The sequence below is a fragment of the Hemicordylus capensis genome, chromosome 2, assembly GCF_027244095.1.
Source record: "Hemicordylus capensis ecotype Gifberg chromosome 2, rHemCap1.1.pri, whole genome shotgun sequence".
In the NCBI taxonomy this organism is placed as follows: Eukaryota; Metazoa; Chordata; class Lepidosauria; order Squamata; family Cordylidae; genus Hemicordylus; species Hemicordylus capensis.
In genome coordinates, this window is record NC_069658.1 from 247,548,041 (window position 1) to 247,565,857 (window position 17,817).

General features: G+C 48.2%; 1 protein-coding gene across 1 annotated transcript in view; it reads left to right on the forward strand.

Annotated features, from left to right (window-relative positions):
* Window positions 1–17,817, forward strand: part of LOC128343927 (uncharacterized) — a 37,632-nt gene that overhangs the window by 4,194 nt on the left and 15,621 nt on the right. Inside the window, exons 2-5 of the mRNA XM_053293358.1 lie at window positions 4,911–5,125; window positions 6,088–6,495; window positions 10,383–10,500; window positions 11,837–13,090. Of these exons, the coding sequence (XP_053149333.1) occupies window positions 5,051–5,125; window positions 6,088–6,495; window positions 10,383–10,500; window positions 11,837–13,090 (1,855 nt within the window). The 5' untranslated portion in view covers window positions 4,911–5,050. The remainder of the gene's footprint in view (window positions 1–4,910; window positions 5,126–6,087; window positions 6,496–10,382; window positions 10,501–11,836; window positions 13,091–17,817) is intronic.

The following is a 17,817-nucleotide window of genomic DNA, read 5'->3' on the forward strand; positions in this document are numbered from 1 at the left end:
GGCTGGTTGATTTGTATTTATAGCTGTTTGCAGGTGGGGTGTGTGTGAGAGAGAAATGAATGTCCTCTAGTCACTACAGCAGAGGTGGGGAGACTTTTAAGGATTCACTCTTCCTTTTTTTTTATTTTGCCAGAGTCTTAGGATCTAGTAGCTCAAAATGGTGGCTGGGGGAGCTGGAGCCAGGCACAAAATGGCAGCTTATACAAAAATTGACACTGAGAAAATGTCAGCGTGGTGTAGTGGTTAGAGTGCTGGACTAGGACCAGGGAGACCCGAGTTCAAATCCCCATTCAGCCATGAACTAGCTGGGTGACTCTGGGCCAGTCACTTCTCTCTCAGCTTAACCTACTTCACAGGGCTGTTGTGAAAGAGAAACTCAAGTATGTAGTAAACCGCTCTGGGCTCCTTGGAGGAAGAGCGGGATATAAATGTAATAATAATAATATAATAAGGGATGTTAACACAAAAACACCTGAATTCCCAGAGCATTTTGCTGCAGGGCAAGAGGGCAGGAAGAGCTGCTGCTGGGTAGGGGAAGAAATTGGAGAGAAATCTCCTGGAAGAGAAAACAAAAGCAGTTCTGAGTGCAACAGAAAATGGTGCAGCTATGCCCCCGCATAGCCAGCCCGTCAGATTAGCAGTATTGACTGGTAGGAAGAGAGCAGCGAGTGCAAACACCAGGAGAGTAGGGATGGGCATGAACCAAGGTTCGTGCACTAGTTCGGCACCCAGGAAGGGGAGTGGCGAGCGGGGTCTCTTAAAAAGAGGAGAGCAGGTCCTTATGTGTTTGCTGCCGCATGCCGCTTCCTGCTGCGATGGCGTTGCCCCCAAGAACCCACACACAGTGCCAGCACACACATGGCATATGCGTGGCTGCCATTTGCAGCATGGTGTGTGCCGACCATATGCGAGTTCTTGGGGGCAGGGATGTCACAGCAGGAAGCTGCATGCAGAAAGCAGGTAAGGACCTGCTCGCCTCTTTTTTTTTTTTAAAGATCCCACTCCCCCCCCCCCCCCCCGCCGTGGTGCTGACCCAGTGCATCGGTTCGTGCACATCCCTATAGGAGAGCTACTTCAGACAAGCCTGGGAGCCTACCATAGTTCCTGAGCTACTGAATGCCTGCCCCTGGTCTTGAATGCCTGCTAGTCTTGTGGTAGCAAGCATGACTTGTCCCCTTAGCTAAGCAGGGTCTGCCCTGGTTGCGTATGAAAGGGAGACTAAAAGTGTGAGTACTGTGAGATATTCCCCTCAGGGGATGGAGCCGCTCTGGGAAGAGCATCTAGGCTCCAAGTTCCCTCCCTGGCAGCATCTCCAAGATAGGGCTGAGAGAGATTCCTGCCTGCAACCTTGGAGAAGCCGCTGCCAGTCTGTGAAGACAACACTGAGCTAGATAGACTAGTGGTCTGACTCAGTATATGGCAGCTTCCTATGTTCTCTGGTGTAGACCACTAGGCCTACCTCATTAATCAGTTTTGGAGCTGTTAATTCTACCAGTAACTGGCTTCCCCTGTGCCCGGGTCAGTGTGGTTATATTCCAATCTCTTTCTGGGTACAATTCAAGGTGCTGGTTATTCCCAAATTAAAGCCCTAAAAACCATGGGTCCCAGGTACCTTAGGGATTGCTTGCTCCATGCTGAACCTCTTTACCTGACCAGTTTGGCTGCAGGCGAGGGTGGGGCTAGCGGCTGGGCTCTGCATGCTGACACCTGCTGAGGCTCATTTGTGGCACTCACAGCTGAGATCTTCATGGCTCCCTCTCCCAGCCTTTAGGAGGAAAGTGAAGACTGCCCTTTTTATTCAGGCTTTCAGCCAATGAGTTGGCCCCTTCTTGCTTTAAATTCCTAGCTCTGTGTGTTCTGTTTTTATGTTGCTTCAATTGAAATGTTGTGTTTATCTTTTTAACCGCCCTGGGACCTTAGAATGAAGGGTGGTGTATATAGATAACAAAAATAAATACTGTGCATTGTCCCTCCCCTCTCCCATCTATATGCAAAAGGGGCTCTGGGGCTTGTGGTTCCTTGGAGCAGGCCACATAAGGAAGTATACTATAAGTCCTAGAACTAACTGCACAAGCATGCTCTCTGGCCCTATTCAGACCCTGTGTTGTTTGATTATATAGATGTCTGCACACTCATACATGTGTTTGTGTGAGTGACTGTACCTGTGTGTGTTTTAACAGTGCCCTTGGACACAGGCCCCTCATGTGCATTATTATTATTATTATTATTACATTTATATCCCGCTCTTCCTCCATGGAGCCCAGAGCGGTGCACTACATACTTGAGTTTCTCTTTCACAAAAGCCCTGTGAAGTAGGTTAGGCTGAGAGAGAAGTGACTGGCCCAGAGTCACCCAGCAAGTCTCATGGCTGAATGGGGATTTGAACTCGGGTCTCCCCGGTCCTAGTCCAGCACTCTCACCACTACACCACGCTGGCTCTGACACCACACCTGCCACAGATAAAGTGTACGGTTGCACTTGTTCAACATCATGTGTGAATAACTTCCCGTATACACTTGTATGAGTGCTGAGCATAATGTGTGAATAGGGCTTCTCTCTCTCACGTCGGGGCCCTGGGCCAACAACTTGCTGTTCAGGACGTTATTTCTGATAGACACCAGCAAATCTCACAGTGGAGACCCAATAAGTAGTATGTCATTTTCCATGAATATCTTTAAGCATGGCCTACAGATCATCCTCCTCCTTCTCCTTCTATACCACTTTTCAGCAAACCTTCTCAAAGCAGTTTACATTAAAACAAGAAAACAACTAAGATGTCTCCCTGTCCCCAAAGGACACTTAATCTGAAAAGAAACCTCAAACAGACACCAGCAATAAACACTGGAGGGATTCTGTGCTGGGATTGGATAGGGGTGGTGGTTCTCCCCCTCTTAAGTACAAGGCAGTTGCCACTAAAAAGGTTGCCCTTTGCTCGGTTAGCAGGGGTTAATTGTAGGTCCAGTCCCTAAGGCTAACATTTACAGATTTGGACAATTCAGCCTTAAGCGTTTTTTCCCCTTCATAATAGTAGGGTTGCAGCCTGGGTCACGTCCTCCCTGGATATCCGGGCCCTAGTGAAGTGCAGCCTTCCCCACCCCCATGCTTGGGTCATGTCTGGGTGTGTGGCTGCCATAGAAACAGCAGGAAAGAAGAGAAGGGCACTTTTAAGAGGATGACAAGAGCCCTGGGGGAAAACAGAGAAGAGACTCTCCCCTCCCCCCTTTGCTTTAAAGCAGGGGTGACTACTGGAGAGCTCAGGAGTTGCTGGTAACTCCCAGGCTTACCAGAAGGAGCTCTTTAGGCAGCTGGGCTTCTCTCCCCCTCACCTTGCAGTCAGCATGATCAGTCTGGCTGACTCGGGTCTGGCTGCACCATTTTTCAATTTCTTTTTCTTTGGGTGTTCAGGGTTCCTTTTCTTTCTCTCTCCAACTTCTTCCCTATAAAGCAGCCTTTCTTATCTTGCTCCCATCCCTTGGGGAGCAAAATTATGCTGGAATTCAGGGGTTGTGATGTTTAGATCCCTTATTTTCTTGATGTAAATTTTTGTACCAGCTGCCATTTTAGAACTGGTTCTGTCTCCCCCCCAAGCCACCATTTTGTAACAGGCTCCATCTTCTCAAGCCACTAATTCATGCTGGTAGTTCCCAAGGTTCTGGTGCAAAACACACACACAAACCTCCCAGAAACCTTAAGTCTGCTCCCCATTTCTTTAAAGAACATGAGAGTCCTGTCAGACCAAAGATCAGGGTGGATTTGATTTAAATCAAACTGATTTAAATCACGATTTAAATCACTAGCAGGGTGGATAAAAATAAAAAAAATCCGATTTAAATCAAAAAAATTGGATTTTTTTTATTTAAATCAGATTTTTTTGATTTAAATCGGATTTTTTTGATTTTTATCCACCCTGCTAGTGATTTAAATCGTGATTTAAATAGTTTGATTTAAATCAAATCCACCCTGCCAGAGATACACGAAGACCAGCCTGCTGTTGTCAACAGTGGGCTGATGTTTCTGGGGTGATCATAGGCTGAGCATGAAGACCGCAGACCTCTGCTATTGTCTGCCTCCTAGCAACGACGTTCAGACGTATACTGTCTCTGAACATGGAGGCTCTATTATGTATTGTCACATTTTAAAAGCAGATGGCGAGCAACTATCTCCATTTGATCCCAGCTCAGCAGTCCTTCTGGTGACTGTCGCTGGATCCTTACTTTGTGTTTCTTTTTAGACTGTGAGCTCTTTGGGGACGGAGATCCGTCTTACTCCCTTTTCTCTGTTAAATGCTTTGAGAACATTTTTTGGCGGGATTGGGAAGCAGTCTATAAATATTCTTTAATAATAAGTCATCTAACTGGTGTCCATCCCCAGATCTCGTCTGGTGAGTTACACGGGTAACTTCCATGTTTATAGAGTCCAGCATTCTGTTTAGTGAGTTGAACAAGAATAATGAATTCTATGAAAACATTCATCAGGAGCATCCATAGCTCAGTGTCAAAGCACCTGCTTTGTATAGCAATAGCAATAGCACTTACATTTATATACCGCTCTATAGCCAGAGCTCTCTAAGCGGTTTACAGTGATTTAGCATATTGCCCCCAACATTCTGGGTACTCATTTTACCGACCTCGGAAGGATGGAAGGCTGAGTCAACCTTGAGCCCCTGGTCAGGATCGAACTTGTAACCTGCTGGTTACAGGGGTGGCAGTTTTACCACTGCGCCACCAGGGGCTCTTGTATGTAGAAGGTCCAAGGTTCAAGCTCCAGCATCTCCAAGTAAGGCTGGGAAAGACCCTTATCTGAAACCCTGGTGAGGCTACCAGTCAGAGTGGACACCACTGAACTAGATGGACCACAGTCTGACTCCGTACAAGCAGCATCATATGTTCCCATCTGATTCTTTCCTTCAGGCAGAAGCACCATTCACCTTAGACTATCGCAAACCCTTGGATCCAATCCTGAAACGTCGTCTGTGTTGCCAGCTAACACAGACTAACCACACTGCAGTGACTGGCACCACTTCCGGCCGCTCTTTGCATTGAGAGTGAAAATGGCAGAAGGGCAGAGCAACACCGTCATTCGGCATCTCCTTCCGAGTGCTGCAGTCAAGGAGGGAAAGCCGGAGGTATGTGATCCAGCAGACTTGGACCTGGATTTGGGAAAAGACCCTTGTGTCAGCAGTAAGGGATTCTGGGAAGGCACTGCCCTATAACATGTTAAAGGGGAAGCAGAGGGAGGGTTTTGGGAAAGTTGGGGTGTCCAGTGGCAACAGTGATTGAATCGGGGGTGTTGAGAGAGATCTAAAGTATCCAGGCTTGGGCCAATAGGGCCTTGCTCAAGCTCCCATTTTGATAACTCAACCTTTTCTTGCCCTCTAAAGGAACCCAACCTGCTCTTCTGGTTCTTGAAGCGATTAATCACCGGTATATCCTTGTTATACCTGGTTCATTTTAGCCAAGGGTGTTGCTCGGATTCTGTTAGGATTGAGTTCCTGGCCCACAGCACTTGCATTATTTTCAGATTTCCTTCCCCTCTGCAATCACGACTTGTGGCAACCTTGTCTCTGTGTGACATTTGGGGGCAGAGAGTACTGTGCATTAGCTTGACACCCCTCAACCTTTTGCTTCATTGTTCTAGTGCAAGGCTGCTCAACTTTGCCCCCGCCCCCCGCAGATGGTGGCCTTCAGCTCCCATGATCTTGACCATTCTGGTTGGGGATTATGGGAGTTGGGGTCCAAAAACAGCCGGGGGGGTTCTGTTGAGCAGGCCTGCCGTAGTGGCTCCGTCGTCTCCCCCCACTGCTCCATTGCAAGTGCGCAGAGTAGGGAGGCTTGGTGGAGGAGGAGGTTGTAGTGACAGAGAGCACTTGCAGGGCTGGAATGGTTAGGTGCAGCCACTGCCTTCTGCTTTGCCCGAATGAGGTCAGTGTGGGGACAGGCGGGCAAGAGGTCTGAGGCACGCAGCTAGTTAGTTGGGGCATGTGCCCAGTGCTAGCAGCACCCACATCTTGAATGCTACAGATTCCCCGGGCAGCGAAATGCGCAGCTGCCTCAGGACAGTTCTCAGACTGCCTCCTCTCTCTTCTAGAAGGCTTCAGACAGCGAACTGCAGCCTAGGCAAGAGAAGGCAACCCAGCTCTCAGGTGGCATCTGCAGTGACGAGGCGGAGTGCATAAAAGTGAAGGAAGAGATAGCGGATGAGGTCCCTGTAGCCTCCGAAATAGACCGCCTGTGCTTCAGGCAGTTCTGCTTCCAGGATGCCGACGGCCCCCGGGAGCTCTGCAGGATGCTGCAGAAGCTCTGCCGCCGGTGGCTGCAGCCGGAGAAGAAGACGAAAGAGCAGATCGTGGAGCTGGTGGTGCTGGAGCAGTTCCTGACTGTCCTGCCCGAGGAAATGCAGAACTGGGTCCGGGAGAGCCACCCCGAGACCTGCCTTCAGGCGGTGAACCTGGTTGAAGATTTCCAGCGCAGAGAGGACTATCAAGAGATCCCGGAGGTGAGTGGTCCAGCTCAGAAAATAGGGATACTTAACCACAGGCATTCACTTCTGTTAAATGGAATTTTTATTTGTTTTATGGGCTGCTGGCTTTAGACAGATTTGATAGATTTATTACCATATTTGCTTAAATTGGAGATGAGGTTCCCCCCTTTCCCCCCCTTGTTAATATGGGTGGGGGTTGTTGTCTTGGAATCAAAGTCCTCTTTCTTTTGGGTAAGTACAGGTTTAACTTGTATTTAATTTCTGTCTTTTAAGGCATCATCTTAAATTCAGAGTCGCCTTCTATTTGGGTAAATATGGTATGATTATTGTCCTCTGCTAGCTGACCAAAGAGGCACCTTTTAAAGTGGTGGTTCTTCTTTACTTAGCAAAGGGAGAACAACTGCCCCATCCAACCCCAATGCAGCATTGCCCTATGACTATTTAGTTTCGTATATTGTCCCCGGCTAACTTGGCAAAGAGGCACCTTTTAACGTGGTGATTTTCTTTATTTAGCAGGGGGAGAGTAACTGGCCCTTTCCATCCCCAGCACAGCATCCCTCCAGTGATTGCTGCTGGTGTCTATCTTGTGTTTCTTTTTAGATTGTGTGCCCTTTGGGGACAGGGATCCATCTTATTTATTTATTTATTTTCCTGTGCAAACCACCCTGAGCCATTTTTGGAAGGGCGGTATAAAAATCTAATTAATAATAATAATATTTAGTCTATTTATCTTGATCTAATTCTTCTGATAGATGGAAAGATGATTCAGCACATTCCTAGCAGAGAGCTCTGCCAATTCCTACTCGCCATAATACCGAAGCAGAACCCCTCCAAGCAGTATTCCTCTGAGTACCAGCTGCTGGAGGGATAGGAGAGGGTGGTTGCCGTCACGAGGTAAAGGACTATAGCTCAGTGGCAGAGCACTTGCCTTGTATGCAGAAGGTCCCCAAGAGCTGCCAGTCAGTGTAGACTAGACCTGCTCAACTTTGGGGCCCCCAGCTCCTTTTGGACTACAACTCCCATAATTCCCAGCCACAGTGGTCAATAGCCAGGGATTATGGTAGTTGTAGGCCAACCTCTGCAGGAGGGCCAAAGCTGAGCAGTCCCGGTGTAGACAATTCTGAGCTAGATGGACCAAGGGTCTGGCATGGTAGAAGGCAACTTTGAGAAGCATTTTTTTTTAAATGCCCAGTATCTCCAGGTAGGGCTGGGAAAGTATCCTGTCTGAAACCGTGGAAAGCTGCTGCCAATCAGAGTAGACAATGCTGAGCTAGATGGACTGCGGGTGGGATTCAGCCTAAGGAAGCTTCCCATGTATCTCTACCTGTGGACTTCCTTGAGGCATTTTGCTCTCTGCTCTTGGAACTGAGATCAGGGGTGTAGCTATCATTGAGTGAAAGCATTCAAAGGACCCGGGCCCCTCAATTCCTGAGTGGCCCCCAACTCCACCCCTCCCTATTTTCTTCATTATCTCCCTCACTCGGAGGGCCCATCAGAGAGAGGGATGAAGTGAATACGGGCCCCCTCTCACCTAGCTACGCCCTTGATTGAGATGATGGGCAAGAGGAACCTTTGGTCTGATCCATCAGTGCCCTCCTGATGCTTGTCCCTAGAGCTTGTCCTTGAGGAAGCCCTTGGCAGATCTCAGAGATCCTAATGGGAGGAACTATGTTGAGCTTGAGCCATTTAGGCACCTTGACTAGGGAGCCAGCACAGATTGGGGAGCACCATTGTAATTTTGTTATCATCACCACTATCTTGCGTTCCAATTTTTGAAGAAAGGCGGGGTATATGTCTAATATACAGTATAAGGAAATGTAAATTATAAATATACCATTTTTCGACAACAGAAGTTCTCAAAGCAGTTATAGCAAAAGAAATGAGGAAAAGGTTCCCTGTCCCCAAGGGGCTCACACAGGAGATACCAGCAACAACCACTGAAGAGAGATACTGTGTTGGGCTGAACAGGGACAGTCGCTCTCCCCCTGCTGAAATAGGAGAGCCTCCAGTTTCTACAGTGTCTCTGACCAATTAGAGGGAATTCATTTCCTGTCTCAAAGGAGCTCACAATCTAAAAAACGCAAAGGAGACATCAGCAGCAGTTCCTGGGAGGGATGCTATGCTGGGCTGAATAGGGACAGGTAGGGTGTGTGAGTGAGTGTGTGAGTGAGTGAGTGAGTGAGTGAGTGAGTGAGTGAGTGAGTGAGTGAGTGTGTGAGTGAGTGAGTGTGTGAGTGAGTGAGTGTGTGAGTGAGTGAGTGTGTGAGTGAGTGTGTGAGTGAGTGTGTGAGTGAGTGAGTGTGTGAGTGAGTGAGTGTGTGAGTGAGTGTGTGAGTGAGTGAGTGTGTGAGTGAGTGAGTGTGTGAGTGAGTGTGTGAGTGAGTGTGTGAGTGAGTGAGTGTGTGAGTGAGTGAGTGTGTGAGTGAGTGTGTGAGTGAGTGAGTGTGTGAGTGAGTGAGTGTGTGAGTGAGTGAGTGTGTGAGTGAGTGAGTGAGTGAGTGAGTGTGTGAGTGAGTGAGTGTGTGAGTGAGTGAGTGTGTGAGTGAGTGAGTGTGTGAGTGAGTGTGTGAGTGAGTGTGTGAGTGAGTGAGTGTGTGAGTGAGTGTGTGAGTGAGTGAGTGTGTGAGTGAGTGAGTGTGTGAGTGAGTGTGTGTGTGAGTGAGTGTGTGTGTGAGTGAGTGTGTGTGTGAGTGAGTGTGTGTGTGTGTGAGTGTGTGTGTGTGTGAGTGTGTGTGTGTGTGAGTGTGTGAGTGTGTGAGTGTGTGTGTGTGTGAGTGTGTGTGAGTGTGTGAGTGTGTGAGTGTGTGAGTGAGTGTGTGTGTGAGTGTGTGTGTGAGTGTGTGTGAGTGTGTGTGAGTGTGTGTGTGTGTGTGAGTGTGTGTGAGTGTGTGTGAGTGTGAGAGAGAGAGAGAGAGAGAGAGAGAGAGAGATAAGCACCATCTGTCTGTGTGGGGGAGGCTTCGAAAAGTACGAGAAGATAGGTCTCTGCTCTGAGGGACTCTCAGTCTAAAAATAAGCACAATGGGGCGTGGGATGGGTCAATGAGAGGCTCTCCCCTGCTGAATGAGAGTCGCTATTCTTGGAGGAGTCTCTTGGCCCAGTTAGCTGGGGTAATTTATTCCTGGTGGTCCAGTTCTGGTCTGCCACTTTCTGTCACAGGGTTCCAGGGCCTGGTCTGAGGGCACATTTATTTATTTCTTGCACTTATATCCCACTCTTCCTCCAAGGAGCCCAGAGCTGGGTATGTGGTTATTTTTATCCTCACAACAACCCTGTGAGGTAGGCTAGGCTGAGAGTTAAGTGACAGGCCCAGAGTCACCCAGTGAGTTCCATGGCTGAATGGGGATTTGAACTCGGGTCTCCCTGGTCCTAGCCCATCACTCTAACCACTACACTACACATGACACAGCCACCTTGCTGAAGCAAAGTTGGCCTACTTCTGGCCAGTGCCTGGATGGGTGACTGCCTGGCAACCCCGTGTGGGTTTATTTATTTATTTGATTGATTGATTGATTTCTATAGCGCCCTTCCAAAAATGGCTCAGGGCCATTTACACAGAGAAATAAACAAATAAGATGGCTCCCTGTCCCCAAAGGGCTCACAATCTAAAAAGAAGCATAAGACAGACACCAGCAACAGTCACCGGGGGTACTCTGCTGCGGGTGGAGAGGGCCAGTTACTCTCCGCTGGCTTAATACAGAGAATCACCACCTTTAAAGGTGCCTCTTTGCCAAATTGGCAGGGGTTGCCTTAAATGTAGATAAATACATACTCTGCTGAAAATTAACCTTCTGACCCCTTTTTGAAGGGTTCTGCCCAAAGGTTTGGGATGGGATTGTGAAGGGCCATAACTCTGCCAGTCCTTCTTATTCTACCCCAATGGGTTATTGCTGCCTTTCCAGATGATTTGGCCTGATGAAGACTCTGAGGCAGAAGGGCCTCCGCCAGACTCCTCGGAGTGGCCGCTCTTCAGAGAGATCAAGCAGGAGGATGACAACAACGACCACGCTGCTTCTCTAGGTAAGGCAGGGCTCCCTGAACCTGGGTCTCCAAATGGTGTTGGACTACAGCCCCCATCACCCGCAGCCATTGCGGATGATGGGAGTTGCCGTACACCATCATATGGGGACCCAGGTTTGGGGACCTCCTGGTAAGGGATTCCTTGATCATATGTTTTGAATTCCCTATGGCAGACTTCAACTCTGATGCCAACTCTGTCTGTCTGTCTGATTCTCCTAAATGTACCCGTCACTAATCCCATGTATGGCAGATCTCGCGAGAGCAGCTGTGGATGGGGAATAGCGACGGGACGGGAGACAATGGTGGTGGGCCGGCCTGACCCAGCTGCCTGCCTGCCAAGAGGAGGAGAGCGGCCGGCCAGCCAGCCAGCCAGCAACCCAGGCATGCCAGCATAGTGGAGGTGGTGGTGGGGAACAGCAGTGGTGGGTGGGCCAACTGGAGGCACAGATGTTCTGCACCTAGCCCAGCTAGTTATTAATTATTATTACTTACGTTGGAGTGTTGGAGTTACAGTGTGTGTTGGGGAGGGGGGTGTCTCTGCCCTAAGGGACTCTCAGTCTAAAAATAGGCACAACAGAGGAGGGGTGGGGACATGGATAAATCTGGGGGGAATATACAGTTATTTCATGTACGCGTACTTAGGCTCAGTTACAGTATAGTTGGGGAACTCTGAGACGGGTCCCTACTCCCAAGGAACCTATAGTTCAAAAGACCATGGGGCAAATCACAGGAAGGGAAGGATGGATGTTGACAAGTGCTTTTAGACTTGAGGTCCTCCTCTAGGAGGCACTGGTCTCTACGCTTTCCCAGGTCTTGTAGGATTGGGGTGTATTTCTCCCCAAGCGCAGTGGTCAAGCAGCTGTGTTGCTGACAACGGTCTCAGGCTCCCTGGCATTGCCAGTTAAAAAGATCTTGGGCAGCAGAGCTAAGAAAGACCTCTTGGACAAAGGGGGATGGGGCTGAAGGTAGAGCAAGCAGAAGGTCCCAGGATCAATCCCTCCAGGTAGGGCTGGGAAAGACTTCTGCCTGGGACTTTCAAAGAGTTTCTGTCCATCCGTGTAAACAACACAGAGCTAGATGGACCAATGGTCTGACTTGGTAGAAGGCAGCGTCCTATGTTCCTGAGAGACCAAGATCTATCTGACCACTGCCAATCCAAATAGATAATTGTGAGCTAAATAGTCTGCCTTTGTGTAAGGCAGATTCTCAGATTTGATAAATAATATACAATATATATCTTTTCAAACAAACAAAACTCTTTCCTGGTGTGTGATTAGATCTAAGGTCGTCCTTCTCGGGTGAAATCCCTCCTATAAAGATTCTCTCCTTATTCTAGCAGATGAGGAGGGAGCCTTCTGGAAAGAGAAAAATCAGTCCGAAAACTCGGGGAGTTTTCAGTGGATGCTGCCCGGAAGAGCAGAGCAGGGCAATCCCCAGTCTCCTGGTCAAAGAGAAGCTTCCGAGAGCCAGCAGAAGATACAGCTCTGTGATGAAGAAGGCCAACCTGATCATTTTCCGCAGAGTACTGAGGAATTCTGTGAAATGGCAGTCCAACAAATAATCCTCAAAGGTGAGACATGCGATGAGTGCAACAAAACCTTTCGATGCAGGTCTGAACTCGTCGAACACCAGAGAATGCATTCAGGAGAAAAACCATACATCTGTTCAGACTGCGGGAAGACCTTCTGCAGGAGGAACGTCTTGGTTGCTCATCAGAGGATCCACACCGGAGAGAAGCCCTTCATCTGCCCAGATTGTGGCAAAAGCTTCAATCAGCGATCGCATCTCACTGCGCATGAGAGAACCCACACCCAAGAGAAACCGTTTGTCTGTACTGACTGTGGGCAGAGTTTTAGCAGGAGAACTGGACTGGTTGCTCATCAGAGGATCCACACAGGAGAAAAGCCCTACAACTGCCTTGACTGTGGGAAAAACTTCCGGCAGCGATTCGACCTGATTAGACATCAAAGAATCCACACGGGAGAGAAGCCGCATGAATGCACTGAGTGTGGGAGATGTTTCCGGAACAAATCAGCTTTCCGGGTACACCGGAGAATCCACACAGAGGAAAAGCCATATGGGTGCTCGACCTGTGGAAAAAGCTTCCGGCATCGTACCAACCTCGTCGCTCACGAAAGAATCCACACCGGAGAGAAGCCATACAAGTGTGATGGATGTGAGAAGGGCTTTGGCGACGCATCGTCCCTTATGAAACACAAGAGAGCCCACACGGGTGAGAAGCCATATAAATGCTTGGAGTGTGGGAAAAGCTTCTCCCAGAATGCCGGGCTGGTTCAGCATGAGAAGATCCACACAGGAGAGAAACCATTTGAATGCCCAGACTGCTTCAAAAGTTTCCGGGATAAATCTGCTTTTGTCGTGCACAGGAGAACCCACACGTTGGAGAAACCATATAGTTGCTCAGTATGCGGGAAAAGCTTCGGTCATCGCTCGAATCTTTTGAAACACGAAAGGATCCACACGGGAGAGAAGCCCTATAAGTGCTCTGAGTGTGGGAAGTCCTTCACACAGAAGCCAAACCTCATTGCGCATGAGAAAACCCACATAAAAGAGGAAGAACAAAATGTTTGAGAAGACTTTCAGGGACAACTTGGTCCCCATGAGGAAGAAAATATTAAAAGAAATAAAAGTTATGAATTTGCAATATCTCTAATACCTGTTTCTTTACATTCCCTGCCGCTATCAAATAGGGAAAGGAGAGAGAGCAGAACTGTTCCCCACCCCCATGTGTGATGTAAAACAGCAAATGGAGAAGTGTAGTGTGGTGTAGTGGATAGAGTGGACTAGAACCAGGGAAATCTAGGTTCAAATCTTAGCTGTGAAGCTCAGAGTGACTTTGGCCAGTTCTATCCCTCAGATTAAGCTGCCTTGCAGGGTTGTTGTGGGGCAAAAATGGGTAGCAGTAGAATCATGTATGATGCCCTGAAGGAAGGGTGGGATAGAAAGTAGCGCAGTGTGTCGGAATTCCAGATTCTGACAAAAATGCACCATCCTCCTGGTGCCACAGGGAGGTGGGTGCTTTTGGTGTAGCCAGCTATTTCTAGTGCTGGGGGAGACTTTTGAGCAGAACCGAGGCATGTAGGCATGCCATGAGCATGTAAAGGAGATGCTGGAGAAACCATGCCGTGCATTTGCAAACTCTCGTTCCAGTGCTTTACCCGTGAGGAAAGCACTGGGAGGAACTACATTTCCTATATGTCCCCTTTGCACCTTCTCAGGGTCCCCGGGCACCTCCCAGTTAGGCCAAAAAGCCTCCCTTGGCACAAAAAATGGCAGGTAACTGCATGGAGCGGAATCCACCAGGAGTGCCCATCTCCAAGCTGCACTGGGATCTGAGGCGTTTTTGTCAGAATTGGAAAATCCATTTTGCAGCCCTAACAGAAATGTAATGAACAAAGGGTTCAGGCTGAGTCCAAGCCTTGCTGCATGTTGGGGACCCTCTTATTTCCCTCCTGTTCCGTAAGAAAGCCATCGAACTAGTTCACTGGCTGACGGCAGTGGCTTGCAGCCTTTCAGAGAGCAGGGAGCCGTCTGGATCAAGCCATCTGCTGAAGAACGAGAGGATTCTTCAATGGGGATATATATCCTAGGGTTCACAGTCACCGCATGGAGCTCTGGCCTTTCCTCCCACCCACCCCGAGAACCTGCAGCACTCCCAGCATTCCTCCAGTGGCTATACTTTGCAAGGAAGATCAGCAGTGGGTAAGCAAGCTAGTTTTCATCCACCATTACTGATTTGCTTCATTGGAGGAGGAGGATAGAAGGATAGTCCCTCTCTGAGCCTTTCAGGAGTCTTGGAAAAGTAGATACCTAGAATAGCAGGCCATATTGCACTCTGCAAAAGAACTGCTCTGTTTTTGTTCTGGTTTTGTTTTGTTTTGTTTTTTTAATCTGGCTACATAACCTTGTACTCTCCTAACCTTTCTTTAAAAAAAATGATTGTATTTTATTCAGCTATCTTGTATTCAGCATTACAGAATAATAAAGATTATTGATCAACAAAGCAGTGTTTCTGGTTCAGTTATTCTGGAAAGTTAGCTTCTCACCAGCCAAGCTTTCAAGCTCTCTACCATCAGGGGACCTTTTTCCACATCTGCTTGTCTGCTAACTCCTGTCTGCTGCAAAGGATTCTGGGACATATTCTAATGTACACATTGGACAGCCTACTGGCCTGGTTGAGGCCTAGACATGAGGTCTAGAATGAAGGTTCCCCATAGCATAGAAAGACTAGAAGGGGTGATCCAATCTGTTCTGACAAGCTTCTCCACCTTTACCAGTCTCTTCTCATTGAGAAGCCACCATTGAGCTAGAAAGCCAGTCGTCGTGGTTAGATCAGGGGTTCTCACATTGTAGTCCATCATGTGGGGACCCAAGGATGAAAACCTCTGGGTTAAGAGAGTTGGACTAGGGGACCAAAGGTCAAGGTCTTTGGTAGAATACATAAGAACATAAGAACAGCCCTGCTGGATCAGGCTCAAGGCCTATCTAGTCCAGCATCCTGTTTCGCACAGTGGCCCACCAGGTGCCGCTGGAAGCCACAGGCAGGAGTTGAGGGCGTGCCCTCTCTCCTGCCATTACTCCCCTGCAACTGGTACTCAGAGGCACACCCTTGAGGCTGGAGGTGGCCCACAGCCCTCTGACTGGTAGCCATTGATAGACCTCTCCTCCATGAAGTCATCCAAACCCCTCTTAAAGCCATCCAGGTTGTTGGCCATCACCACATCCTGTGGCAGAGAGTTCCACAAGTGGATCACGCGTTGCGTGAAAAAGTACTTCTGTTTGTTGGTCCTAGACCTCCTGGCAATCAATTTCATGGAGTGACCCCTGGTTCTAGTGTTGTGTGAGAGGGAAAAGAATCTCTCTCTCTCTCTCCACTTTCTCCACACCATGCATGATTTTATAGACCTCTATCATGTCTCCTCGCAGTCGTCTTTCTTCTAAACTAAAAAGCCCAAGGTGTTGTAGTCTTGCCTCGTAAGAAAGGTGCTCTAGGCCCCTGATCATCTTGGTTGCCCTCTCCTGTACCTTCTCCAGTTCAACAATGTCCTTTTTAAGATGTGGTGACCAGAATTGTACGCAGTACTCCCAAGTGTGGTCGCACCATAGTTTTGTATAAGGGCATTATAATATTAGCCATTTTATTTTCAATCCCCTTCCTAATGATCCCTACCATGGAATTGGCCTTTTTCACAGCTGCCGCACATTGAATAGACACTTTCAATGAGCTGTCAACCACAACCCCAAGATCCCTCTCCTGGTCCGTCACCGACAGCTCAGATCCCATCAGCATATATTTGAAGTTGGGGGTTTTCGTCCCAATGTGCATCACTTTACACTTGCTAACACTGAACCGCATTTGCCATTTTGTCGCCCACTCCCCCAGTTTGGAGAGATCCTTTTGGAGCTGCTCACAATCCGTTTTGGATTTCACTACCCGGAAGAGTTTGGTATCATCTGCAAATTTGGCCACATCGCTGCTTACCCCTGCTTCTAGATCATGTATGAATAAATTAAAAAGCACCAGTCCCAGTACAGATCCCTGGGGGACCCCACATCTTACTTCCCTCCATTGTGAAAACTCTCTATTTATACTTACCCTCTGTTTCCTGTCTTTCAACCAGTTAGCAATCCACACATGTACTTGTCCCTTTATTCCATGAAAGCTAAGTTTCCTCAGGAGTCTTTGATGAGGAACTTTGTCAAGAGCTTTTTGGACGTCCAGGTAGACTATGTCAACTGGATCACCTTGATCCACATACTTGTTGACACTCTCAAAGAAGTCCAAAAGGTTGGTGAGGCAAGATTTACCTTTGCAGAAGCCATGCTGGCTCACTCCCAGCAGGGCCTGTTCTTCTAGGTGCTTTACAATTTTATCCTTGAGGATGCTTTCCATCAATTTGCCTGGAACGGACATTAGGCTAACCGGCCTGTAATTTCCCGGATCGCCCCTGGATCCCTTTTTGAAAATCGGTGTTACATTTGCTACTCTCCAGTCCTCTGGTACAGAGCCCGATTTCAGGGATAAGTTAAGTATTTTGGCAAGGAGGTCGGCAATTTCACATTTGAGTTCTTTGAGGACTCTTGGATGGATGCCATCCGGCCCTGGTGATTTGTTAGCTTTCAGTTTTTCCACAGTTTAGAACATCATCCCTTGTCACTTCTATCTGACTCAGCTCTCTAGCCTCCATCCCTAAAAAGCCTGGTTCAGGAACAGGTATATGCTCAGTATCCTCTGCCGTGAAGACAGAGGCAAAGAACTCATTCAGTTTCTCGGCAACCTCCATATCCTCCTTAATAATCCCTTTCACTCCCTCATTGTCTAATGGCCCAACCGCCTCCCTGGCAGGTTTCCTGCTTCTGATGTACTTAAAGAAGTTTTTGTTATTCCCCTTGATACTTTTGGCTAAATGTTCCTCAAACTCTCTTTTTGCCTCCCTTATGGTCACCTTGCATTTCTTTTGCCAGAGTTTGTGTTCCTTTCTGTTCTTTTCATTTGGACAGGCCTTCCAATTTTGGAAGGAAGTCTTCTTCCCTTTTATGGCTTCCTTGACGGTACCCGTTAGCCATGTTGGCATCCTCCTGGACTTAGTGGTACCTTTCCTCCTTTTGGGTATACAATCTAATTGGGCTTCTAGTATTGTGGTTTTGAGTAAACGCCATGCATTCTGGAGCGAAGTGACTCTCCTGATTTCCCCTCTCAGCTTTCTTTTCACCATACTCCTCATTTTGGAGAAGTTTCCTCTTTTGAAATTTAAAATGTCTGTGTTTGACATCATTGGTGATTCTCTCCCCGCATGTATGCTGAATTTGATGGCACTGTGGTCACTGTTCCCTAAAGGGTCGTTGACACTGACATCACGCACCAGGTCCTGGGTGTCACTCAGAATTAGATCCAAGGTCGCCTTCTCTCTGGTCGGTTCCATGACCAACTGTTCTAAGGCAGTCATTTAGCGTATCTAGAAATTTGACCTCTTTGTCCTGACTTGAATGTGAATTTACCCAGTCTATGTGTGGGTAGTTGAAATCACCCATAATTACAGCCCTGCCTCTCCTTGATGCCTCCCTGATTTCCTCCTGCAACTCCCAGTCACTGTCGCCATTTTGATCCAGAGGGCGATAGCATGTCCCCAGTAGCACGATTCCTTTCCGGCCTTGTATAGTCACCCACAGGGTTTCTGTGGAGGACTCCAGTCCACCTAGGTTTTCTAGCTTGTTAGATTCTATCCCTTCAATACAAGAGGGGTTACCATTGCCTCCTCAAGTGCAGTAAGAGATGATGCCTTTCAGCAACTTCCT